The 24,125-nt window shown below is 43.9% G+C and overlaps 2 protein-coding genes, 1 long non-coding RNA gene and 5 other non-coding genes across 11 annotated transcripts; 5 read left to right on the top strand and 3 right to left on the bottom strand.

The window, feature by feature from the left end:
* The first annotated feature begins 527 nt into the window (after positions 1–527).
* LOC105921046 (early growth response protein 1) lies at positions 528–3,018 on the top strand. 2 transcript variants are annotated; one of them, XM_012856726.3, is made up of 3 exons: positions 528–1,176; positions 1,621–2,738; positions 2,793–3,018. In XM_012856726.3, the coding sequence occupies exons 1-3, from the start codon at positions 987–989 to the stop codon at positions 2,799–2,801; spliced, it is 1,317 nt and encodes a 438-aa protein (XP_012712180.2). In that variant the 5' UTR covers positions 528–986; the 3' UTR covers positions 2,802–3,018. The 2 variants fall into 2 exon arrangements, with proteins under 2 accessions (XP_012712180.2, XP_035998578.1); XM_036142685.1 differs by having other exon boundaries at positions 530–1,176; positions 1,621–3,018.
* Positions 3,019–6,789: 3,771 nt separating this feature from the next.
* Positions 6,790–6,862, top strand: trnav-cac. The gene has a single exon. It is a non-coding gene; the product is annotated as a tRNA-Val (tRNA).
* Positions 6,863–7,136: 274 nt separating this feature from the next.
* On the bottom strand, positions 7,137–7,209 carry trnav-aac. The gene has a single exon. It is a non-coding gene; the product is annotated as a tRNA-Val (tRNA).
* A 271-nt stretch (positions 7,210–7,480) lies between these two features.
* Positions 7,481–7,553, top strand: trnav-cac. Its single transcript has one exon. It is a non-coding gene; the product is annotated as a tRNA-Val (tRNA).
* A 449-nt stretch (positions 7,554–8,002) lies between these two features.
* trnav-aac lies at positions 8,003–8,075 on the bottom strand. The gene has a single exon. It is a non-coding gene; the product is annotated as a tRNA-Val (tRNA).
* A 121-nt stretch (positions 8,076–8,196) lies between these two features.
* Positions 8,197–8,268, top strand: trnad-guc. Its single transcript has one exon. It is a non-coding gene; the product is annotated as a tRNA-Asp (tRNA).
* A 2,678-nt stretch (positions 8,269–10,946) lies between these two features.
* timd4 (T cell immunoglobulin and mucin domain containing 4) lies at positions 10,947–19,566 on the bottom strand. Its single transcript, XM_036142684.1, has 8 exons — positions 19,396–19,566; positions 18,311–18,489; positions 16,121–16,283; positions 14,431–14,535; positions 14,257–14,336; positions 13,481–13,592; positions 12,281–12,314; positions 10,947–12,178 (listed from the first exon to the last, which is right to left on the bottom strand). Exons 1-8 carry the CDS (start codon positions 19,484–19,486, stop codon positions 12,094–12,096), a joined length of 849 nt encoding a protein of 282 aa, XP_035998577.1. The 5' UTR covers positions 19,487–19,566; the 3' UTR covers positions 10,947–12,093.
* LOC118564489 lies at positions 12,416–19,470 on the top strand. 3 transcript variants are annotated; one of them, XR_004931879.1, is made up of 4 exons: positions 12,416–12,931; positions 13,489–13,627; positions 16,167–16,296; positions 16,525–16,989. It is a non-coding gene; the product is annotated as an uncharacterized LOC118564489 (long non-coding RNA). The 3 variants fall into 3 exon arrangements; XR_004931878.1 differs by lacking the exon at positions 12,416–12,931 and adding an exon at positions 19,403–19,470 and having other exon boundaries at positions 12,939–13,627; positions 16,525–16,683; XR_004931877.1 differs by lacking the exon at positions 12,416–12,931 and having other exon boundaries at positions 12,939–13,627.
* Positions 19,567–24,125: the final 4,559 nt, after the last annotated feature.

Genomic DNA, 24,125 nt, shown 5'->3' with positions numbered 1-24,125 from the left:
AGCTATTCATTTGTTTTTGGGTCGTGGGAGATCATGGCTTAAAAAAAAACACTAATGTAAGTATTTCTGATTACTTTTTTTTCTTCTTAATGGTCCTATAAAAATAAAACAAAACATTCTGCATGTGTTCAGCTTTATAACAGTAGAAACGTTTGTTTGTCCCACTTTAGCACCTGGTTGCAGTAGATGTTTAATTTCAGACAGGACTGAGTGACTCAATGTTTCTCAGACTGCAGACAAACTGCTGCTTAACCTTCATCTCACTCGGATTATTAACTTGGAGACCAGAAGCGTTGGCTTTCATGCTTTTATTCTGAAAAGCTGTTCTGTTTTTATCAGAAGCTGGTCTGTAGGAATGGGTCTGTCTCTCAGATCAACGGTCTGACAGGAAAACTCCCAAATAAGGCTCGAGGAAGTCGTGACGTAGTTGGAATATCTCCACGTGACGTTGAGCATGGAGAAAACAAGATGTGACGTGTCGCGGAGGTTTCCGGCCGTGGCGTCTGGCTGCAGGCCACATGCAACGCGCCCTGGCCCCGGTCCGGCGGCCCGGTCCGGGTCCGAACCGAACCGGGACCTTCACGCTCCAGAACGCGCGGCACAAAGAGCGCACCGCCACCCGGAAGCTGGGCCCGCAAGTTTCCCGGGTGGCCATATTTGGGCTTCCTCCCTCCATATTTGGTAACATACGTCACGCAGGAGACTTTATAAAGCCGGGAATCCTCGGCGAGGCAGTGACAGAAGTTAAGCTGAGCTTGGAGCGGCAGCAGCGAGCAGACACTTGATGTTTATGTGCCGAAATCACCGGAACCAGCGAGCCTCCAGCCTTGGCTTCCTCCGAGCATCAGCGGACCCAGCAGCAGCCCCTGCCCCGCCACAGCGCCTCTCCGCAGGGCTCAGCAGCGGACACCGACCCGCAGCACGACCCGCGCTCCGCCGCTGACTCCCCTTCATCCTCCTCCTCCTCCTCCTCCTCCTCCAGAGACATGGCAGCAACCAAAGCGGAGCTGCTGCTCTCCGGCCTGCAGATCTCAGAGCCGCTGTTCGGCCACCCGCCGCCGCTCTCCCCGCTGGACGGATACCAGAAGCTGGAGGAGCTCCAGATGCTGCTGCAGAACGCCGCGTCTGCAGCCGAGGCTGCCGGGCTGCTGGGCGGGGAGCCCGCCGAGTACGCAGGTGAGGAGAACCGGTGCAGTGACGACAAACACGAAGCTTCAGCTTTACCTCCAGAATCTGCACATTTAGATCCTCAGAGGTCAATAAAACACTTCCTGGGTTTTGCCATAAACGTGGAATAAGTTATCTGGGGTGTAAATATTGAAAAGTGTGCAGAAACTGCAGCTATTTAAAATCAGGTTTGCAAATTCTAATTTAAAGAAACTTGACAGACCGCAGTGGAAACTGTTGGTGGTAGATTTTCTGTTGTTCCTGTTTCAGAGGAAAATTAATGTTGTTTCTGGGCTTTATAGCAAATACCACCTCTACAGGTGGAAAATTAGTGTAACATCTAAGCGGTTAAACATTAAGGAAAATGCATAAAGGCATTCAGACATGTTTTTATTAGCCAATCAGATGTGAGGATTGGTCAGGTGTGACTTACCTGTGTTTATTCTTCCTCAGATTCGCTGTCAGACCTCTCAGACCTGCAGAACCTCCCTCCTCTCACCCCTCGCCTCACCCCGCTGGCCTACAGCGGCCGCTTCACCTTCGAGCCGTCCGCCTCCTGCGGCGGCGGCGGTAACCAGTGGGCGGAGCCTCTCCTCAGCCTGTTGTCGGGGTTGGTGAGCATGGCGGCCCACCCTGCGTCCTGCAGCTCCTCCTCGCCTCCTACGTCGTCATCGGCTCCCTGTCACGCCACTTTCAGCTGTGGGTCTGGAGACGTCACCTCCATCTTCTCTGCCACGCCGACGTACACGTCCGCCGCCGGATCAGACCACCTCCTTCCCCCGAGTGAGGCGCAGCAGGCCTTCCAGCCTCAGGTCCCGCCCCCCGCCTACATCCAGCAGCCCTCCATGGTGGTCCCCATGCTGCCGGACTACCTCCTGCCGCAGCAGGTCCCAGAAGCAGAGGTGGGCCGCGGTCAGGAGCAGAAGCCCGTGCTGCCGCCGCTCACGCCTCTCCCCACCATCAAAGCCTTCTCCTCACAGTTCCAGCCTCAGGGCGCCGCCTGCAGGAGCAGGAAGCCCCCGGCGGGGCGGCAGTGTAAGACCCCGCCCCACGAGCGTCCCTACGCCTGCCCCGCCGACGGCTGCGACCGCCGCTTCTCCCGCTCGGACGAGCTGACCCGCCACGTGCGCGTGCACACGGGCCAGAAGCCCTTCCAGTGCCGCATCTGCATGCGCAACTTCAGCCGCAGCGACCACCTGACCACGCACATCCGCACGCACACCGGCGAGAAGCCCTTCGCCTGCGCAGAGTGCGGCCGCAAGTTCGCCCGCAGCGACGAACGCAAGAGGCACGCCAAGATCCACCAGAGGCAGCGGGACCGGCGAGCGGATAAGGCTGCCATGCCCCCCGCCGCCATGCCCCCCGCCGCCATGCCCCCCGCCGCCATGCCCCCCGCCGCACCTGCAGGGTCGTCCCCCCTCACCCTGCAGGCTTCCTCCCCCTGCTTCACCTCCTCCTCCTCCCTGTCTCACGTCTACGCCTCCTCGCCGTCCCCCCACCTCTACTCCTCGTCCTGCTCCTCCCCGATGGGGAGTCCCCCATCAGAGCTGCCCTCGCCCCACGGCGCCAACATCTGCTGACGGACTAAAGGCCCCCGCCGTGACCTTTGACCCCACGGCACCAACATCTGCTGACGGACTAAAGGCCCCCGCCGTGACCTTTGACCCCACGGCACCAACATCTGTTGACGAACTAAAGGCCCCCGCCGTGACCTTTGACCCCACGGCACCAACATCTGCTGATGGACTAAAGGCCCTTGCCGTGACCTTTGACCCCACGGCACCAACATCTGCTGACGGACTAAAGGCCCCTGCCGTGACCTTTGACCCCACGGCACCAACATCTGCTGACGGACTAAAGGCCCTTGCCGTGACCTTTGACCCCACGGCACCAACATCTGCTGACGGACTAAAGGCCCCCGGCCGTGACCTTTGGCCGTAGACTTTTATTTTGGCGGGTCAGAGTCCAGCATCTGGGCTCTGCTGTGCATACATGTGGATACTGTACATATGTGAGCGTGCGTGGGAGCGCACGCGGTGTTCTGCCTACTGAGTAGGTTATGGGATGTTTGTGTGTTTACACGCTGGTCAGTGTTGGATTTCCTACTGAACTCAATGCTGCAAAAATAAAAAAAAAACTGTTTCAATTCTGACGCTGCTTCTGGTTTCAGACTTTATTCTGTTTCACTTGGAGTTCACTCGGTTTAAAAAGCAACAGAACAGCATAATTAAACAGAAAAAAAGCTCCAATTAGAGCCCCTGATCCCTCAGCCATGATTAAACCATTTAGCTTAGAGGAAAAAAACATCAGAACAAAACTGAGAAAGTTAGAAAACTCTGTTTCCATCTGTCAGTTTAGACACTTGTTGCATATATTATTTTGTCTTTCAGTCAAATAAAAACTAATCTGATGAAACAAAACCTAAAAACAAAGTTTGTATCAGATAAATGAGTTTAGGTTAAAACATGAGAGTTAAAGGAATATTCTGCGGATTACAGAGAAACTCCATCTGTAGGCTTTTATGTCAGAAGTAAATCCTGTGTGTGTGTGTGTATGTGTGTTTGTGTTACAGTGTGTGTGTGTGTTACAGTGTGTGTGTGTGTGTGTTACAGTGTGTGTGTGTGTGTGTGTGTGAGCCAAACAGCCAATGGGATCAGACTATGTCATCACCGGCTCAACCTGCTCCCTGCAGGAAAAGCAACACGGCTTTCAGCCCAAATATGGTGTTTCCTGCTGCTCCAGCGGATGTCCTGAATCCCTTATAAGGAGTTTCCTGCTGGCAGGAGGCCCAGACTGTGTGTGAAGTGTGATGTAACGAGCAGACAGACTCGGATGGCAGGTCAGACTGGACCGTCTGAGCAGCTTCAGCTGTTAAACCCAACAGATCAGTTACTTTGCTAAAAGTCAACATGTGTTTGACTTGTGTCTGAAGCTAAAAGCAAAGGAATGCGATTGGTAGAGCAGTTTATCAGCTGACGGTGCTGACCAATTACAGAGCAGCGTGTTCTCTTACCTTCACATGCAGCCCATTCATTTTGGGTCTACGTCTAAAACTGAAGACGAGGTTATTCTGAGCGTTTAAAAGCACAATAAGGGAAGAAACAGACATGTTCAGTCAGTGCAGGTTTATTCACTCTTAATTTACCCAAGATGCTCTTTTTTTTTTTTTTTCTTTTTTTAAGAAATGCATGCAGCCAATGGCATTAAAATTTTGTTCCACTTGTATGTTTCCAATGACAGTAAAGAACCTTGACTTAAAAAAATCAAACTAACATTTAGAGTTAAAAACTTATAATCAGTTATCAACATGCTTGGTATATTATTTTTTCAAACCTGTGACTATAAATCTACACATGCAAAGGCTTGCATTACATTTTATACTCCTGCAACGGAAACAGTTGCAGGAGTGTCCTCTACGGCGCATGCGGGACACTGAAGGCGTATGAATGCAGGTCACACAGGAGATCACATACAAGTCGCATATGTTTGGAAATGTGAACGGACACGCAAAAAAATCAGAATTGAGCATCAAGGCCTGCAGGATGAACGTAGCCTAAATGATTGTTGATCAGCGTTTTGTTGTAGCGATTCATGTTGTGAGACACTTCATGACAACAAAAGAAATGCAGGTACAGCATCTATTGGTTCAACTGCTGAAGGCTTTTCTGTTGTATTTCCCAGGGTCTGTCCAGTAGTGGACGTGTTTCTAAATCACAGAAGAACAATCAGGTCCTCCGTCTCTGCAGGGCTGAACACAGGTGACCCCAGCAACACACCTGCCCAGCCTCTGGTTCTAGATGCTGCTTCCAGGATAAACACACAGCAGTTTCTGTTTCTATTAGGGCTGGACGATAATTCAGTAACAATATATATCGACCGATAGACGTATATCGATGATAGCAAAGAAGGTCAATAGAAAGTTCAGTAGAATAACAGTTTTTCTTCATTCTACCCAATAATTTAGGTTAATATTACGTTGTTGCATCCTCCCAACCAATCACAACACAGACCCAGGAACCAAGCCCCGCCCCCTTCACAGAGTTCAGAGAGCACTATTCTTTTTTCTTTATTAAAAACGTGCAGTTTTGGTAAAGTTGGTTGAATAAAGGGTTGAGTTTGAATTCAGTGTTTGTGCTGTGTCTATATATATATATATGTATATATATATATATATATATATATATATATATATATATACAGCATAAAATGGTTAGGGCTGCACTTTAAATCGATATCGATCAATATGATTTTTATTTTTATTGATATGCTTTTTTATATATTGTCCAGTTCTAGTTTCTATCAAACGTTCTAACCGGCTTACTAATACATGCATTTTTTTAAAATAATTTACTAAACCCTTTGTAACTGCTGTTTGTGCTTAAAAATAACTATGTTGCTTCATTTGTATTATTACTTATTTTTTCTGCTGCTTTTATACTGTGATGGACTAACACAGCCCTAATATGTTGGTTTGACTCTTGTTTAATTAATTGTTTTGAATATTTTATGTTTTTTTTTTTATAAAAGCATAAACAAATAAGCAAATTAATAAAAAATGTATTACAATTTTTTTCTCCCCTAGGACAATTTCACCAGTCCTAACTAGTTTTTTTTTTCCACAGTAGAAGTCAGGGAAATCAGTTCAAATAAGTTTTTTTTTTAAGCTGGAAGCCTCCATTTCATTTTTAATTTTACTGCCCCTACAACTGGGCTAATGTGTGTTCTGTACGTCTTTTAAGCAATAAAAGTGTCACTACCTAAATATTTAGATTTTGTTATAAATTGTTCTCATTCTGCCAAAATAAAACAATGTCAGGTCATTTAAATTTGTAGAGAGCTTCAATATTTAAGTATAGCTAGTTTTTTTATGGATCTAGTTTTTGCTTTAAATGGGGTCAGATTCAGTTTTGTTCGTGGTTCTGCTTCCTTCACATCTTACTTGACCTTAATTGTATTTTCCCATTAGGACGGAGGAGTTGAGGGTAGGAAGGAGGTAAGGAGGCACCTTTCTTAATAACTGACCGCGGCCTCAGAGTCCGGAGTGCGGACTCACACAGCGCCGAATCACCGGAGAATAAACGCGAAAGTCTAGGAAGTTATGAGAGTCTGGTTATTAATTTTCTCTTGGAAAACCTGCATTTCTATCGGGAAGTTGGAATATTGAAGATTTAGACCCTTGTGCTGAAAACTGGCGGACAAACAGGTGAGAATTACGTGATGTAACGATATTTTTACGTCTTATTTAAGAAAAAAAGAAGATGCTAATTCGCGTAGGGAGGCGAATCACAGGCTAAGCTAGCTTCACGCATTTTCTGCCTAAAAGTTACTTTTCTGGGGAGGATTAAAATAATGGAAGAGCAAACTTTATATTTAAGCATGGCAGCTGGATAGATTTATAATTTATATTTGAGCTGAATGTTTGCTTGGTTAGCAGGAAGTGGTAATTTAGAGGACTTGGAGCTTTTTAGTGTTTATCTGCGTTGTTGGGGAACCGGAAGCTGTGAGAAAGTCCCGCTGGCCGCGCAGTGGTACCGCTGGAGCCGCTGGACCGGACCACCGAACCGTCGGTACCGACGTGCTTCTCACAAATGTTACAGGCTGTTTTTCTGTTTTGTTTGTCAGGTTTCCGTAGTGTAGTGGTTATCACGTTCGCCTCACACGCGAAAGGTCCCCGGTTCGAAACCGGGCGGAAACACGTTTTTTTTTTTTTCACCCCTAAACTTCTTTGCCTTTTTCTCAGTAAGCCGGGTCCGCTATTTTGATCCAAACGGAACCGCGCTGACCGATACAAAATAAAAAAATATACAGTGTTGGCAGGTTTACACATGCAAGTTCTGAGGCGATTTTTTAAAATGGTGGAGGGAGTCAACATTGCGGATGTTAGGAGGCGATTGGGGGGGGGGGGGTCTTCTTTTTTTCGTCAGTAGTAGCCACTTGCACTACTGACGAAAAAAAGAAACAAAAAAACGTGTTTCCGCCCGGTTTCGAACCGGGGACCTTTCGCGTGTTAGGCGAACGTGATAACCACTACACTACGGAAACCTGAAGACCAGGAAGGAACACAGCAGATAAGACGGTGAGGTTCTCCTCACAGCAGAACCACAGACATGTATATGTATATAATGTCTATGAGCAGAACCCGTCCTCTCCATTTGTCCCCTGCTGTCTCCGCTAACCTCAGGGACTAAACACTGACGCTGCTGTGTCTCTGCGTCCTCAGCCTGTCCCCGTCTGTAGGGACATTAACCCAGCCAACACCCGGTGGTCCTCCAGCGCGGTGAAGACCCTGCCACTGGGGGGGAGACATGCAGCAGTTTCCGTAGTGTAGTGGTTATCACGTTCGCCTCACACGCGAAAGGTCCCCGGTTCGAAACCGGGCGGAAACATGTTTTTTTTCTCGTCTATTGTTAGATCAGTGTTTTATGGTTTTTTTTCACTATACAACTGAAAGTTGAGCTGTTATAATTTGACTTTAACAGCTTTATTTTTCTCTTCGGCACATTTACTGTTGTGTAACACCGTAGAAGTCAAACATTAGCAGCTGAGTTACTCAGTAACTTCTAAACACATAATGATTAAGGCTTTGTGGCAGGAGCTGCTGGCTGTTTTCCTCTTCCTCACTTTCTTCAGTAGTAACAGCAAACAGGCTAAAAACAGGCTAAATCGGACGCAGACAGACTTTTGTTCTGATCTAAAGGTTCTGATCTGAAAGTCCGGTTGCCTCCAGTTTTAGCCTGTTTGCTGTTACCATGACTGATAACTGAGAATCTGCACAGGCATTGGCTGGAGATAAACGCTCAGATAAAACTCTGATCTAACATAAGACAACAAAACATGTTTCCGCCCGGTTTCGAACCGGGGACCTTTCGCGTGTTAGGCGAACGTGATAACCACTACACTACGGAAACTGCTGCATGCATGGCCCACATAGGAAGCTGTAGGAAACCCAACATGGCTGCTCATCTGCTGGCTTATCGGCAGCTGCCTGTGGGGTTAAATTCCTGACGGGGGCAGGGCAGAGCAAGGCACTCCTCGTTAGTATAGTGGTGAGTATCCCCGCCTGTCACGCGGGAGACCGGGGTTCGATTCCCCGACGGGGAGGTTTCAACTTTTTAATTTTTTTGCAAATTGTAAACATATAGAGATTTACAAGTATAGATTTTGGCCTTTTTCACTAGAAATCATTATCAGAAAAAGTGGAATTTTGCAGATTTGTTCCCTCATAAATATATATAGGGCACCAGCTGATGGGGTTTGTGTCGACATCCTTTAGTCTGTGTGAAACTGGAGACTGTAAAGAGAATAAAGTACCTTGCTTCAAAATAAATGGTCATTTAATATCCTCATATTCACAAAGCGGTCTGCTTTAGCTTTCAGTGATTAAACTTAACATAACTGGCTCACAAAAAAAAGTTATTTAATCTAAGGTATCTAAGAAATTACGGTAAAACTCATTGTTTAGTCACAAAAATGATTTAAAACATTCAGGTCCAAGACAGGACGTAGTTAGTGGAGACTGAGCCAGCCAGACCTTTCAGCGTGCGTGGACCAGGGTAGAGAGCGTACGTCCCAGAAGGATAAAGGCCTGCAGAGACAACCAGGCGTTAAGTGCAGTGGTCAGCCAACCGAGTCCATTGATGAGGACAGCAACAGATGAGAGAGGGAGTTCCAGATCCTCCCCATGAGGGCCCCACAACCGTAGGCCTTTCAGAGCAGGGCATCAGTGATACAGCCTCATCTGGTGGGGTAATAAGAGAGGCAGTGCCCAGTTCCACAGCTGGCATCTGTCCCAACCCTGGGTACATCCAACATGGCCGCCAACGTCAGACGCCAAAAAGTCCTGGTGTCCGAGGGAGGAGCATCATTGGACTTACTGCGCCTCCTAAAGGAGGAGCTAGAAGTAGGGCTGGGCGCTAAATCGATTTAAACGATTAATTCAAATTTACAATTCTTTAAGATTTAATTTTTGGAAAATCTGGATTTTATTTTGCCAATACACTCATTGGGTTTCCATGAAGAGAACAGCATGTGGTGCTGAATATATGTTTAGGCAAAATTATTGTCAAAATATTGTTAAGTGGAAACTTTTTTTTACCATAACACGAGGTACTTAATTTACTTATTTACTTTTTTTTTTTAACTTAGTTTGAAGTTCACAAGTGCAGTGAAGCCTGTTCTTAGCTCAATGTGTAAAACCACTAGCAGCAAATGTTTTGTTATATTTTCATTGTTTATAATGGCACGGCGGCCATCTTGTTTCACAGCTTGTTTTTAGTTGCACTTTGAATTCAGGTCAACTCCCTGACGAAATGCTTGACATAAAAAGCAAGGTTTTAAAATAATTTTGTTAATTTCTTTTTATGAAACGAAAAGGAGAAATCGATTAATCGGATTTGGTATGATAAAATCGGAGATTTATTTTTTAATCCATATCGCCCAGCCCTAGCTAGAAGCTGCCGGCTGGACCTGCGGAGCGTCACACTGTAAGGGTCCTGATGGCGGATGTCACGACTCCCCCAAACATTACTGACTGTCTCAGGAAATTGCTTCACGGCGCAGACATCCTCCGCCACATCCCCCCATGACTGGTATCGTTGCAAACTAGCGACTCTGGCCTTTCCAACAAGGTTCAGCACGTCTTTGTCCGATGTGTCTCAGTGACGTAATTACCGTACATACCAGAGACTGTACGGCTTGTTGCTTCTCCTTATGTCGGAGAACATGTGCAGTCGTGACGGCACAGAGGAGGAAATGTACCGTTCAGGAGGCTTTGGAAGGAATTATGAGGAAGAGTCGTGCTCAGATAGAGGAATCTTCTGAGTCCTGGACGGATTTTTAGGAGGAAGAAGACGAGCAGCAGCTGATTCTGGACCCGCTTCATGAGTAAGTCATACGGTTACTTTTTATTTTACCTTAAATGTCGACTGCAGTTAGTTACAGTCACGATTGTTTTATGTTATTTTGGTATTTTTGGAGAGCTGTAGGTAATAATATATCGTCTCGTGATCAGAAGGTTTAATGTCCGGCTCTCCACATCACATGCAGCACCGTGGCTCTCTGGGTAAAATCCTGATCCGCCATGTTGTTTCACAGACATGCAGATAGAACCTCCTCCTATTTCATGACGTGTTGTTTTCCGTCAGGTTGCTGACAAAATGTCAGGCGAGCAACAGCAGAAATCAGGTGAAACGTTAGCTGGAGTCGCGTTTAGAGTGAACATGAGTCGATAGACAATGCAGGTCACATGATACAGATATAGTTTTTATTTGATTCTGTTTTCTGTTTCAACATATTTGTCATGTGTGGTGTCACGGTGCCAAACATGCTAACTTCTAAGCAACAGGCGACATAGAGAAATAGATCAAATCTGGCATCAACAGATACCGTTTATCATTTCAAATACCGTATTTTCCGGACTATAAGGCGCACCGGATTAAAAGGCGCATTACATATTCTTCCCAGGTGTATAATATCACTCCGCCCCTGTGGTAAGGTGATTAGATTTCTGGGGACAGTCCCCGTTCTGGATGACCTGTCCCCAGAAATGTCCCTGATTCAGCATCATGATGGAGTAAAAACATTTAGCACAACAAGAGGTATTTACCCCGCCTGCTGCTGTCCCGACGTAGCAGAGCTTTGCTGAACGCACCTTCACCCCCCACCCCCCCGTGGCGTTTCAGCTTTGACAAAACAAACCAACCCCCAGGCACAGATTCTAGCTTAAAATCAGAGAAGTCCCCAGTTTTCATTAATCAAACCAAATCTGGCAATGTAGTTTACAGATGTGTTTTTAAAAACGTAAATTTACACCAGACGCTGCAAAGTACGCAGCTGCGTGATTCTCTGACTTTCGTCATGGGTTAAATTAAAGGAGGACAAATTATCAGAAACATATGGGTAAGGTATTAAATTATTTGTAATATATTCTATGTTTTGATCTCCGATTAGAAATCGCATATTTTAGTTTGTTAGCTTGTCACAGCTACATCATCAATGGTGCTTTATTTTCAACGACTCTTATTTTGTGATACTTCTGGAAGTGAACTTTGACACAGGATGTTTTCCCGTTTATTTCCTGCCAAACAGGAGCATAGACACGTCTGAAAGTAGAACTTCAATCTAATTTAGGCGTTGCGTAGCGTTATGCTTCTGGTGTACATTTAAAATAAAATGAAAAGCTAAGCTAGCGTAGGATGAGCGTATGCTGCTTTGCTTTGCAACATGGCCGGTGTGTTTCCTCCTCCTCTGTTTCTAACATAAGGTCAAAATAAAGTTTTACATTGAATTAACTGACTAGATTTATTGTTGCTAGTGCGTACTCGAGGCTGAATGCACTTCTGGTTTAGACATTACAGTCAGGCAGTCTGGTAGACAGCTCAGGGGTCCTATCAGGTAGTGACACACTGTACCGTAATGCTCCTAATATCCACTGAGCGGAGCGGCTTCGTTGTTAACCAAAGTCGTATTTACACATTTTATCAGATTTATTAGCGCATCTTACCTCATAAAATTAGTCAGTAAGCACAGCGGTGATCATAGAAAAGGAGCACCATCAATTTATGAGAAAATGTAAGGATTTTAGGTTTTTTAGGTTTGCCTTATAGTCCAAAAAATGCAGTAACCTTTAAAGCAGTATGAATAATCCTTCCAGTCTCAGTTTAAAAAGATGAAACAAAAATATCCTGAATTACAGTTTAAAATTCAGCACAAAAAGACAAACACAGAGCTTTATATAAACCAGCAAACAGGAAACGTTTCCTTTTTCCTACCAACAGCGTCACAGTAATCAGCCATGCTCTGGAGAGCCCCCCCACCCCCCTTCTAGACCCCTTATCTAAAGCCACTGTAAAAGACCACAGAAAACAAAAAACACAGGCTGGACTGTTTTTGTAAAGACGGGGATGTTTTTGAGGCCTGCAGAACGTTCTAGTCCAGCGTATAGATGTTCTCCTGCACAGGTCTTCTCATCCGGATCTCATAGATGATGTGAGGAGGTTCATCTGAGGACAAACTGGGGAGGGAGGGTTAAAATTATGAATAATCATCTCAACACAAGAGAAACAAAATAATAATTAGTGATAAAATAAAATGGTGATTAAAGGACTTTACTCACCATCCTGTCTTTAACGCACCTCTGTAGATGCCACCTGCATCAAAAACCAGAGTAAAAACACAAACTAGAGAATAGATTTACTTCCCTTTGTGGGGAGCAGGACTTTATTCCTTTCAAAGCTGTTTCAGTTATAGTTTTATTTTAATAATTTTTATTTTAATACTCACGGTGTCTGTAGCGCAGACACCATGAGTATTAAAATAAACTTGTTTATAGTAATTTTAGAGTCCAAATAAGTGACGGCACGTTCAGAAACGAGCCCAAAAAACGGCAACTCACAGAATTTACAAGCAACTTTAGAAAAAAATAAGCGGTTTTGGGAACAGAGCTAAAAACCATTTAAATTGATGACCGTAGCTGTTAGCTATTAGCAGTAGCTAATACATGGCGGACATGTTTACATTGTGACATTTATGACACTCCCTGGCTTCTGTAGTGTTACGCGTTTAACGGCGAGGTCGTTAGGAAGCGGCTAACGGCTATTAGCATCTGGCGGTGAAACAATGAAGAAAGGTCCAAGATCCAGTGGAAAATCTATGATTCCATGAGGAACAAGCCTGGAAAGTCTGTGTGAATCCAGTCTGAACGTTGGCGTTCACTGAATCAGACGCTAAAGCTGCCGAGGCTCAGATGTGATGCAGAGTTGATGACGTGAGTAAACATCCTTATTAATACTGTGATAATAGTGACAGCAAAGCTCTTCTTAGGCTCTACTGTCTTAAGTACAAACAACATTATAAATAGATTGACTGATTGTTTTTTACCTTGATCCTGTGTCCCTGTTTCCGTTTATGAACGGACAATTGATTCTCCGTAAAGTTCTGATATGAGGCTCTTAAAGCTGCTGTAGATCGGTTTATTTAATAATAACGTTTCGTCTTTGATCACGCTGAGCTGTTGCTTTACTGCGAGACATTTCAGAGGGTCAGGCTCGGTCCGGCATTATTTAAAACTGTTTTATTAGATGCCATCTGGCTTTCTGATAGTTCTGCATTACTGCTGGTAGTTAATCTGTTAATGTCTGCTCATCGCGCCCGTTGAAGGGGTTTTATTTAGGCTGAAAAAGGATCGTTAATACACTATCAGGATGGACGCTTGGTGTTTATAACCTTGTTTTATCATGACCAAATGGTTTTTGATCTTTTTCTAATAGTACATTTAAGAGTGTAAAATCAGATGTACAAAATATTTCTGACGTACGTTTGAAGGCCAGGAAGAGGAAAACTGCAGCAATGACCAGCAAAATGCTGAGTGAGAGCGAGAGGACCGGAGCGTTGATCTGCAGAGAGAGTGAAGGCAGAGGATCCTCCACCTGAAAGACAGAACATGACTGCCGTCACACCTCAGGTTTGTAAATCTACTCACAATGAGGGTTATTAGATTTAGTTAAACCCGTATTATTATTATTTACGACTCATCAAGAGTACTTTTTGTTATTTTGTTCTGGGGATGGAAACAATCTGATCACATATCTGCTCGCTCTGAGAGTAAAAACACATTAACACTTTTTAGTTATTCATTGCAAATCATATTATTAATGCAAGATTTAGCATTATTAAAGGAAAACACCATTACTACTCTTTAAAACTGTGGTAAACACCAAAGCTTCTGCAGAACCTCATTAAAGACGTAAATTAGTTAAAGAGGTGCATACAGCTGCACAATATTTAAAGTGTAACTCGCCCCAAAATCAACATTGTTTGGAAAAAAGCTGAATAAACTGGACCTAAGGGAACTACTTTAATATCCCTCTTAGGGCTGAACGGTGACTATTGCAGCTGAATTTTCCTCTTTGTTCAAACGTTTCATGGTTTTGTCCTCCGCACCCTGCGTTCTGGTTTAAAATCATTAGGTCCGCCCCTCAGGGTCTCTGGGAACCGCCCACTTTGGTGGCTTTATTTAAATTATTCTGGGTGGGGTTATGCTTTTACGTGGAGGCGAGTCACACTTTAAGGAGACATGCTGTGGATCCTCACAGTGATGGCATCAGAGCGCAGCAGAGTGGAGTTCCTCCTCAGAAGGTCCAGCTGAGACGACAGCAGCGTCCTCCAGTTTACTGCAAGGAGACAAGAGACACTGTGGATGCCCAGAACCAGGAGAAGAGCCGCTGGCTGGATCTGCTGCGCCTCGTTCTGCAGGGATCCACTGACCTGTGGTGGTGGGCTCTGTGGGGAGCTCAGTGGGCCTCAGCTCCGTCACTCTGTCGGTCGTCACTGCTGTGGTTGTAGTGGAGCGAGGAGGATTGGTGGATGGAGCTGAGAGAGAGACAAAAACATCCGTGTGTTTGCAAATAATTCACACTTGGCTGTAACGAGGCTGAAATGTACACGTCTGTGTTTTGCATCACGTTTAATTCACTGGAAAACCACCAAAACAGCTCAGTGGGAGGCACTAAGACGCAAATTGCTCTAATTCAGTGCTTTTTATTCTGCATTCTGTCTGTTTTTGTGTAAACGTGGAAGAGTGAATCGTTGTAGACGTTCCTCCCCTTTGACCGAAGGGTCTCACTACATTACAGAGTGGGATCCAGAGCAGGTCTGCTAGATGAAACCACTGATCTATATTATCCACTGGAGTGCTAATAGCTGCTGTTAGAACGAGTCGCTGTGAAGCCACCAGCCGCCATATTGGTACTCCCTATTTCCCCCCAGTAACTAGGGAATATGTGCTCTACAGCATCGAATAACGAGGATTTTCTCATGTTCAGGGGGGGCTTAAGACTTTTAAAATGTCTAATGCCATATAGTTTTATGTTATGTTCTAAAACTATCAAGTACTGAGAAAGTCATGTGTTGAAATATTTAGCATTTTATTTATATATATATATATATATATATATATATATATATATATATATATATATATATATATATATATATATATATATATATATATATATAAATAACAATATACAAAAACATATATTTACATATATGTTTACATATATACATATACACATACTTATATATATATTTAATATGAATAACATGTAAAATATGTCAGCACCTAATTTCCTAGTAGTTGATAGTGTTAGTACATCCACTGACTGTAGAATTACCTGTGAAACGTTTTCACTCAGCCAGAAAACTGCTTGTTGTTGCAACCAAATCCTGTGGGATTCTGTGAGAGTAGGGAGGAGCAAGATGGCGGCCAGTGACTTCAGTTTTTCGGCAAAATCAGCACTCCAGTGTGTTATATAGCTCAGTGGGTGAAACAGAGCCGCTCCAGTCGCCAAACCCAACATCTGACCAGCGGCAGATCCATCGGCCTGAAAACCCTCCAGTCAGTAGCGCTTTAATTTCCTCCTCGTGAGGATATGAAGCAGACGGTGATCAGAGTTTGTTTTCATTCCCAGTTGGACGCCTAGGATGCCGTCTGTGTTTTGGAAGTTAACTGGAGAGGTTTGTCCTGTTAAAGACCGATGATGACAGTCTGGGCGTTTTTCTCCACGTCTGCTTTTCAGAGTCTAATCTGCAGTTTGGTGGTGGAACACCACCCACAATAAACGAGGAGAATAAATGAACGAAAGGGTTTAAAGTTTATTAATAAAATGACTCCAGGTCAGGACGCATGTCTATTGCGACGCTGTGACTTCAGAACACCAACAGTCGTTTATTCAAAGGCAGATTCCTCTTCCTCTCTTTCTCCTGAGCTGCTGTTTCTGAGCTATCAGAAAGCGTAGCCGGAAACCACGCACTGTACCAGCAAACCTGTTAATCGTTACGTGTGGCGTCTCCCAGGCTTTAAAATCCGTCTATTGTAAATTCTGGCCGTGTGAACCAGCCTTTTATTCCATTAGGTGGTTAACTGTCAGAATAATAAATGACTAGTTCAGCTCACCTTTGACCACTCGTAGGTTCATGATCACCTTCTTGTCGTTAAACAGGCCGTCAACGTCGACCCGGCAGCAGTACGGCCCGCTGTCCGTCCGCCTCACGTTCACGATGTCCAGGTCCATCTGTCCGTCCAGGACGTCCCCCGTAAGACGGTATCTGTCGTCAGCCTGCAGCATCAAGGTCGGGTTCAGCTTACTAACTTAATACGAAATATAGTTAATATAAAACTTTATTAGTATTTTCTCTTGACAGAAACACAAAGGAAACATCTGAAGCAGAAACGTCAGACTGCTTGGTCCATAGTTTCTATTTAATAACTTATTAAGTTGAAGACAATAATTGTTTCACTTTTTCCAGATGAATCTAAATCTCTTCCGGCTGAATCTTTAATTCTAACGTTTCCAGCAGGAGACGGACCGACTGCAGGCAGGACAGTCCAGCTCTGACACTGTGGGTCCATAGAGACGGAGGTCTGAGTCCTGCTGGGTGTCCACAGAGCTCCCAGGAGAGGACGACACCTGGATGGACCAATACGTCTCTCCAGAACTCCAGTTTTCTCCTCTGAAGGTCAACCACTCACACTTTCCATGGCAGTCAGCGACCTTTAACCCTTCACCAGCCTGAAACACGTTCTGCCGTCTGTCTGGACGGAGCTTGTCTCCTGAGAACGTAGCTGCGGCTCTGAACAGAGGTCCGATGTTACTTCATCCCTGGGGGAGGTCCTCAGACTCCCAGCAGGTTTTCTATGTTCTCTACATGATAAATGAAACACGTTTTATCATGCAGAACTGTTTCCCAGCTACAGTTAATTTGTTTTTAATCCCATTTTCCAGAAATGGAGTTTGATAGAATTCCAAATAATATTTTAACTATCAAATATAAATCTATTCATTTTAAATCTGTAAAATAAAGTTTGATGTTTGAGACTTAACATAATCATATATCAGAGCTCTGATTACCCCGTATGTTCCTAACAGAGCACTTCGCTCTCAGACTGCAGGTCTGCTGGTGGTTCCTAGAGTCTCTAAAAGTAGAATGGGAGGCAGATCCTTTAGCTATCAGGCTCCTCTCCTGTGGAACCAACTCCCAGTTTTGGTCCGTGAGGCAGACACCCCGTCTACTTTTAAGACTAATCTTAAAACTTTATGAGGTTTCAGGTTGAAATTTCAAACAATATCAGGACAAATCTCTGAATATCTTTGATGCTGCTGCAACATTCAGTTTTTTCTAATAAAGAGCAAAAGTTATTATTTTTAAAATTAGTAATTTTTAAAAAAAAGGGACATTAAATAAAAGGCAGTTGAGCCCTGATTTAGAGAGAGTGTAGAATTTAAGTGTCACTTTCCTGTATCGCAAAGCAGTGGACAAGAAAATGCTTTAAACCTTTAATTCAGCTGGCAAAGATGTCGCTGATAATAATAATAATAATAATAATAATAATAATAATAATAATAATAATAATAATAATAAAAGCTTATTCTTAGTTCCTCATTCTGCAGTGTTTGTTTTTGCCTCAGTTTAATGCTGAGTCAGAATTTTTCTACTCTGGGGTAAATGAAGGAATATTATGTTCTAAAGTAGTTTGTTTTTCAGTGTAAACATGGAAACGCTCCTTATAAATGTATTCTGTTTGTTTCGTGTTTTGGCTCTCAGGAACTTCAGTTACTGCTGCTATTAACTCTTTTCTTTAAAATAGAAAGTACCCCTGGATCAGTCCTGCTATGTTTTTGGTGCATCTTCATAAATCCTCCGTATGTCGCGGCAGATCTTTGCTCGTTCTGAAACAGTTTCTTTGGTCTGGAAATTAGTGAGAAGCTTAATTTGAGCTGTCAGCAAAATAAATGAAGAAATGAAATGCTGGGACTATAAATAATAATACATCTGAAACTAATTCTATCAAACGCAGCAAAGAACTTTAACTGGATTCTGCAAATTTGCAGTAACATGTAAATTAACATCTTAGTCATCAAGACTGAAAATCATCTTATTTCTGCCTCTTTTTAATGATTTTGACGTAATTTACAGTTAGATGAACGCATTTGTAATTTAGATCATCTCTGATGGGCCAGCAGGGGCCAGCAGGGGGCAGCATGCATCAGGCCGGTGTTTGTAGGGCGGTATGAAGCACTAGAAGAAGCCAGATGGCGGTTTGTTGGTCTTTAGTCTGAATTAGGCCTGAATGAAGACGGCTGACCTTGGAGACGACGCCGGTCTTGTCCGTCTGCACCAGGATGTTGCTGCACCAGAACGTCCCGCAGCTTCGACCCCAGCAGACCCGACTCAGACCGAAGCGCTTCACCGAGTACTGACAGGACAGAGAGGCCACGCCCCCCTCCGTCACCTTGAAACAGGAGACGGACGTCAGCGGGCCGCCTTCAGAATGAGAGAGAATAAACAGACAAGATCAGACTAATGTTCCTCAGTTTATCAGGTTTTATGTTTCTGCAGTAATGAGGGAACCTGGATTCACCGATCTCGTCTCCATTAGCCGTCCAGACGGAAATGTGATGATTTATAGGAAACTTTCTGGACTCTTCTTTAGGATTTAGAGTTTTCTCTTGTTTCTGCTCTATTTTCTGAGTAAACTGCCTGGTTACAGGTTTATGCACTGCAGAAAGAGAACTAAAAATAAGTAAATTTTCTTGAAATGAATGTATTTGCCTTTGATTTGAGCAAGTAAATAAGACTATTTGCCAATGGAATGAGTATCTTTACCCCTACAATGAGATAATTAGACATCCTGCACTTAAAATAAAACCATGGAGATGAATTGTTCCTATTCTAAGTGCAAATATCTTATTCCATTGGGAAAAAATCTTATTTACCTGCTCAGATCAAGGACAAATACTCTAATTTCAAGAACAAATTTCTATTTTTTAGTTGTATTTTTGCAGTGTGAATTTGTCTTTTAAAAATCCAAAACTTTTCATCATCATCATCATCCTCCTGTTGATGTTTTTTCTACCTTTTGAAACTATTTGAGCCCAGAGACGAGCCAGAGGCCAAATTAATGCAACAATTCATGCAAAAGGAGCCACAACCAATCGTGTGCGTTAAATTCAGGATCCAATATTTAGCCGTAATACAGAAAATACCAATAAAACTGCTGCTGAGGCACAGAGAACAGAGCTTCCTGTATTAATAAGGCTTCATGAAGGCGGCGCTCAAATGAACATGAAGGAACCAGAAGCTGAGATGAGAACCAGATTCAGAGGAGCTCATTAATCAACGAGCTGCTAACGAACCCCGGAGCAAAGGCCATGTGTGTGCGGCTCTCACCTGGCAGGATGAAGAGGAGGGTGATGAAGGCCAGAGGCGATGGATGCGGCGCTGCAGCCATCCTGTGAACCAGCGAGTGTTTTGGCCGCATGTTGGTCTGAACGCTGAACAGTGGGACTCTGTGACGGAGGTTTGGGGGTCACTGAGGGAGGGGCCACACACACTGCGTCTGTTTGTCTGCTGGGACGCACGATGACGACCCCGTTGTTGTTCTGACGGTCGACACATTTTAGAGCAGAATGAGACAGACAGCAGAGGATAGGTTTAATGCTGCTTAATAAAAAGGTGTTAGATGAATCTACATGGACAGGATTAATATTATCAACCCGTCTGGCTCTATAAACATGTTCCTGTTATTAAACTGATTTAATTAGACAAATATGGCCTGATTGGGAGTTTCTCCTGCAGAGTTAAATTTGATTCAGTCTAAATGGAGGCAGTTGTTGGGTGTGAGATGAAAATGAAGTTAAACAGAGATTTTAACGCGTGCATCAGAGAGGATGGCTGCAGTGTTTTACAGTGAAGGACTGGGAGGACAGAAAGACTTTGTTTCACTGTAACACTGGAGACGTCGCAGTCACACAGAGGACGCCTTTATTCTCATTAAATGCTGCCGTACGACTCGTTCTCCTCAAACTGAACTTCTAAAACCACCACAGCAGAATGCTTCTACAGCTAATGTTATAAAGTGAAACAGAAATAAACCTTTAATCACATTTAAAACCAGAGGAACTAAACATGCTGCGGTGCAGGAAGCCCTAAACACAAAAATCCTAGAAAAGCCTAACTGAGTGTGCAGGAGGAGCCCTGAGGTGGATCTGAGGCAGGTGGAGGTGATCAGGAGGAATCTGAGGGTCAGAGAGGTGGAGAATCAGCAGGAGGTCCAGAGAAGAGGAGAACGAGGACCTCTACAGGCTGCAATGTGTCACTGCAAGCACCAGAATAAAAAAACTAAACTTCATTTAGAAAAGACATGAAATACAACCTAATATAAACCCAAAAAGAAAGAATATATATATATATATATATATATATATATATATATATATATATATATATATATATATATATATATATATATATGAAAAAAACACAGTTTAGTCAATATCAATAAATTCACTTTTTGCGTAATTGTCTTAAATTTGAGTTGCCTGCTCGGGGTTTCTGAGCAGGCAGTTCAGCCCCCCTGTGGGAAGAAGAGGTGGTGCTTCCCTGTAAAACAAACCAGTTGATAAGATGGCAGGACTAGTGTAAATATGCGTTATGTACCATGAATTCAGCTGTGCTGTAAATTTGAAAATATATTTTTAAATGGGACCTATTAACCAAAATTCACTGTTTGCACGTTTTAATACTTTCATTTGAGTCTCTACAGCTTCTAGAAACAGTCCAAGCGCTAAAAAAAAAAAAACATCCAGCTGCTTTATGGCAATAAGAAAATGTTTTGGTTTCTGGAAAATAAGCCATTTCAAAAACCTCCCTATTATTGCATCATGTTGGCGGGCACTGGCCCTGACCTGGCAACCCGAGCCAAGCTCCATCATCATCACCTGGTTTTACTGCTGTATGCGTCCCAGAGTGGCTGTTTGATGATTTAACATTTATCTAAAGCTAACGATAGGCTACTGATAGCCCAGGTCCATTCAGGAACTGCTCTCTGCCTGGCATCGTGTTACCTCCAAAATAATGGACACCTTTTAAACTTAATCCATGGGAGACTCAGAAGTGAAGCTGTGCTTTCTGCTTCAATGTGATTTCTCTATTTAGGTCTACGTAAGTAAAGCGAGGAGCGCCATTCAGTGTTCGGGTAAAAATAATGGATATCCCAGCTACACGCAGAGGAAATGCTGCACTAATGCATAAAACTAGAAATGCTCGGCGCTCTTCTACGTTCATTTACAGTAGGAGGGGTGGACACGTTTAACGTGTCTGATTTAGGACATTAAATGTTGATAGTTGGTATTAATAGTCTGTTTTCACAAAATTATTTTTAAAATTACTTTTAGCTTTAATGGTTTATATTCATACAAAGAAGCAGAATCACATTCAGCCTCAAACAACAAGGGAAAAAACTCAGAAATGACGGAAACAACCTGAATCAGAGGGAAACTGGGAATCTTCCTGTTTCTGTCACATCTGGATGGAAACTGGCATTAATGCACGTAGATCGTCTGAGGGACAGAAACCGGGTCGGATCAGAACTCCTGACCACTCAGCTGGTTCCTGCTCTGGTTCTGGGTCCATGGCAGCCTTGGTGCTGCTGGAGGAACGTGGAGGGTTAGGGTTCTCAGGGGTCCTGCTGGAACATGATGGGAGCAGCTTTCACAGCACCAGGGAGCAATCTGGGGCTAAGGGTCTTGCTCAGGGACCCACAGGGCAGTCTGCGGGAATCAAACCAGGCACTTGTAACCTTCTCAGAGCGCGCTGCTCTAACCACTAGGCACCACCCCATAAAACTCGCTGAGTAGCCGGTTCTGCTCGGCCAGTTAATGTTGAACTGGACCCAGGAGTTCTCCTCTGGTTCTGGTTCTGGTTCTAACTCCTGTGGTCTCTGCAGCTGGACCTCTTCAGAGGACTGACGGGTCTGGGATCTCTGAACCGACCCGTCCATGACGTTCTGACCCATGGATGAGTCCTAAACTGTGGCTCTCTGCAGCGAGGAGCTGCACTCATGGTTCTGTGATCCTGCTGAACTCAGGCCTCCGCTAAACTAACATAATTATGATTATTTTCTTTATAATAGTTCTGTGGGGAGCAGAACCAGAGCAGGCTGTGTGCGTGACAGCTGACCTGGTAATTCTTCTAGATAACATCATGACTTGGCTTATACCAGCGGTTCACAAACCTTTTTAGCCACACCCCCTTCTGAGCCTCAACCGGGTTTACGCACCCCCAATCTTCAGAAAAAAAAAAAAAAAATCAACAAGCTTTTTTATAGCCATATTAAAGGCGGCATGTTAATCTTGTTCAAATGACCAGATCACACGTAACAAAAAACCAGAAAGAAAGAAAATTGCAGCTATAACAACACAACCATCATAGCAAAGGTTATGCAAATAAAGAACAGAATTTGAATTAAATTGCGGTAAAGTTACACATTACATCCTTAACAGGATCCTGAGGATATTCAGGAGCATCAGTGGATCAGAGGGAGAAAGAAAGAAAGAAAGAAAGAAAGAAAGAAAGAAAGAAAGAAAGAAAGAAAGAAAGAAAGAAAGAAAGAAAGAAAGAGACTCAGATCGGTCAAACTCCACAACCTGAAACGTCTGAAGCAGAGACTGATGATCTTCATGTTTATTTATTTAATGTTCCAGCTTCTAAACCTGAGTCTGACTCACAATTTACGCCGCAAAATAGAAACATGAAGAAGTTTAATTTGATTTATGTACAATGAGAGAGAGGGAGAGAGAATAACAGAGCGCCAGCCTCGATAAATCTGATCAGAGAAATAAAAGTTATTTCCTGATTGTTTCACAGCAGGTAAACACACCTCAGCTCCCCGCAGCCCCACCTCTAGTTTCCCTGTTCCCGTCTGACTACGCGCTATACCTGCATCTTTAAAATGAACTGCACCTGTCTGAATTATAATGAAAAGTATCACAGCTCTGTGCGTGAATATAGTCATAAAACGCCGTCTATCACCAGTTTTCCCACCAGCACCATCTGCGTGGGAATCACATGTGCATCAGTGTATCTTGGGACGGGATGGACAAGACACACGTTATTATTATTACAGTGTTATTATTTCCCGCACATCCTAATTCATCAAGGCAACAAATGGAAGATTTGACAGGTGAATGTCTAGTACCATGAAACTTTATTGTCATTAGGTGACCACAAAGAAATTCTGGTGAGAATTTCGGCTCAGAATTCATAGAAAACACAAAGACACAACAAAAACCTGATGTTCAGTTGGTTGAATGCCTGAAAACTCCTCCTGAGAAGTTAAAACGATAGTCCTCTGCAGCTGATCTCAGTCAAAACCGACTGCAGCCACTTCACAGAACGATTTAAATGATCGAGCAACAGCATGGATGTAGCAGACCATGAGAGTCTGAGGTGTGTAAATAGTCATCAGCAGGTGAGAGACTGTAAATATTTCTGAATCAGAACCTGTGGAACCAGCAGCATGTTTGTAAACCTGGAACAGACCATGAACTGGGCTGCTGGATTACTGATCACCAGCAGGGGGCGATAGCCCTCACAGCTTTGGCAAAGAAGCTGTTTTAAAGTCTCTGGATCTTTCCCTGTGAGTTCACCCTGGTTTAGGATGGAGCGGCTGATCGAAGGCGAGGTGGAGATGAAACTTCTTGTAAGAAGTTGGTCAGATCAGCTGTGAGGCTCTGCTCTGAAGCTGAAGGCTGTTTATTGAGCTCTTAGAGCTTCTGTTCATCGGATTCAGGAGAACTGGATGTCTGTGGGTTCTGGTCCGACTGAAACCCAGTCAGACTCACGTGTTTCCTGTTTCCCTGCCTTTACATACGGCACCAGATTAATGAAAACCACAGAGTGAGTAGATGTCTGGCTTCTCTGCCTGTCTTGCCAGGTTTATGATCAACTTCTTGTTTTCTGGATTCCTTCGTCTCGCCTTGTCCCTGTTGGACTCGTCATGCCGGTTCTGGACAACGACCTGAACTGTTTCATGATGATGAACCTCGCTATGGCCCAACAGATCTGTCTGAACATCCTCTTCCTCATAGTGTTTGACCCGAGCCCGCCTCATGGACCTG

This window comes from Fundulus heteroclitus, chromosome 11 (assembly GCF_011125445.2).
Source record: "Fundulus heteroclitus isolate FHET01 chromosome 11, MU-UCD_Fhet_4.1, whole genome shotgun sequence".
NCBI lineage: Eukaryota > Metazoa > Chordata > Actinopteri > Cyprinodontiformes > Fundulidae > Fundulus > Fundulus heteroclitus.
This window is presented reverse-complemented; position numbering and strand designations above follow the sequence as displayed.

Excerpts from the sequence above, each read along its gene's own strand:
- timd4 (XM_036142684.1), bottom strand. The coding sequence starts at position 19,486 with ATGCGGCCAAAACACTCGCTGGTTCACAGGATGGCTGCAGCGCCGCAT. Across the intron at positions 16,284-18,310 it reads AGACCGGCGTCGTCTCCAAG|GCTGACGACAGATACCGTCT; the intron begins GTCAGCCGTCTT and ends TTGATGCTGCAG. Across the intron at positions 12,179-12,280 it reads GGTGCGTTAAAGACAGGATG|TTTGTCCTCAGATGAACCTC; the intron begins GTGAGTAAAGTC and ends CTCCCTCCCCAG.
- LOC105921046 (XM_012856726.3), top strand. The coding sequence starts at position 987 with ATGGCAGCAACCAAAGCGGAGCTGCTGCTCTCCGGCCTGCAGATCTCA. Across the intron at positions 1,177-1,620 it reads GGAGCCCGCCGAGTACGCAG|ATTCGCTGTCAGACCTCTCA; the intron begins GTGAGGAGAACC and ends ATTCTTCCTCAG.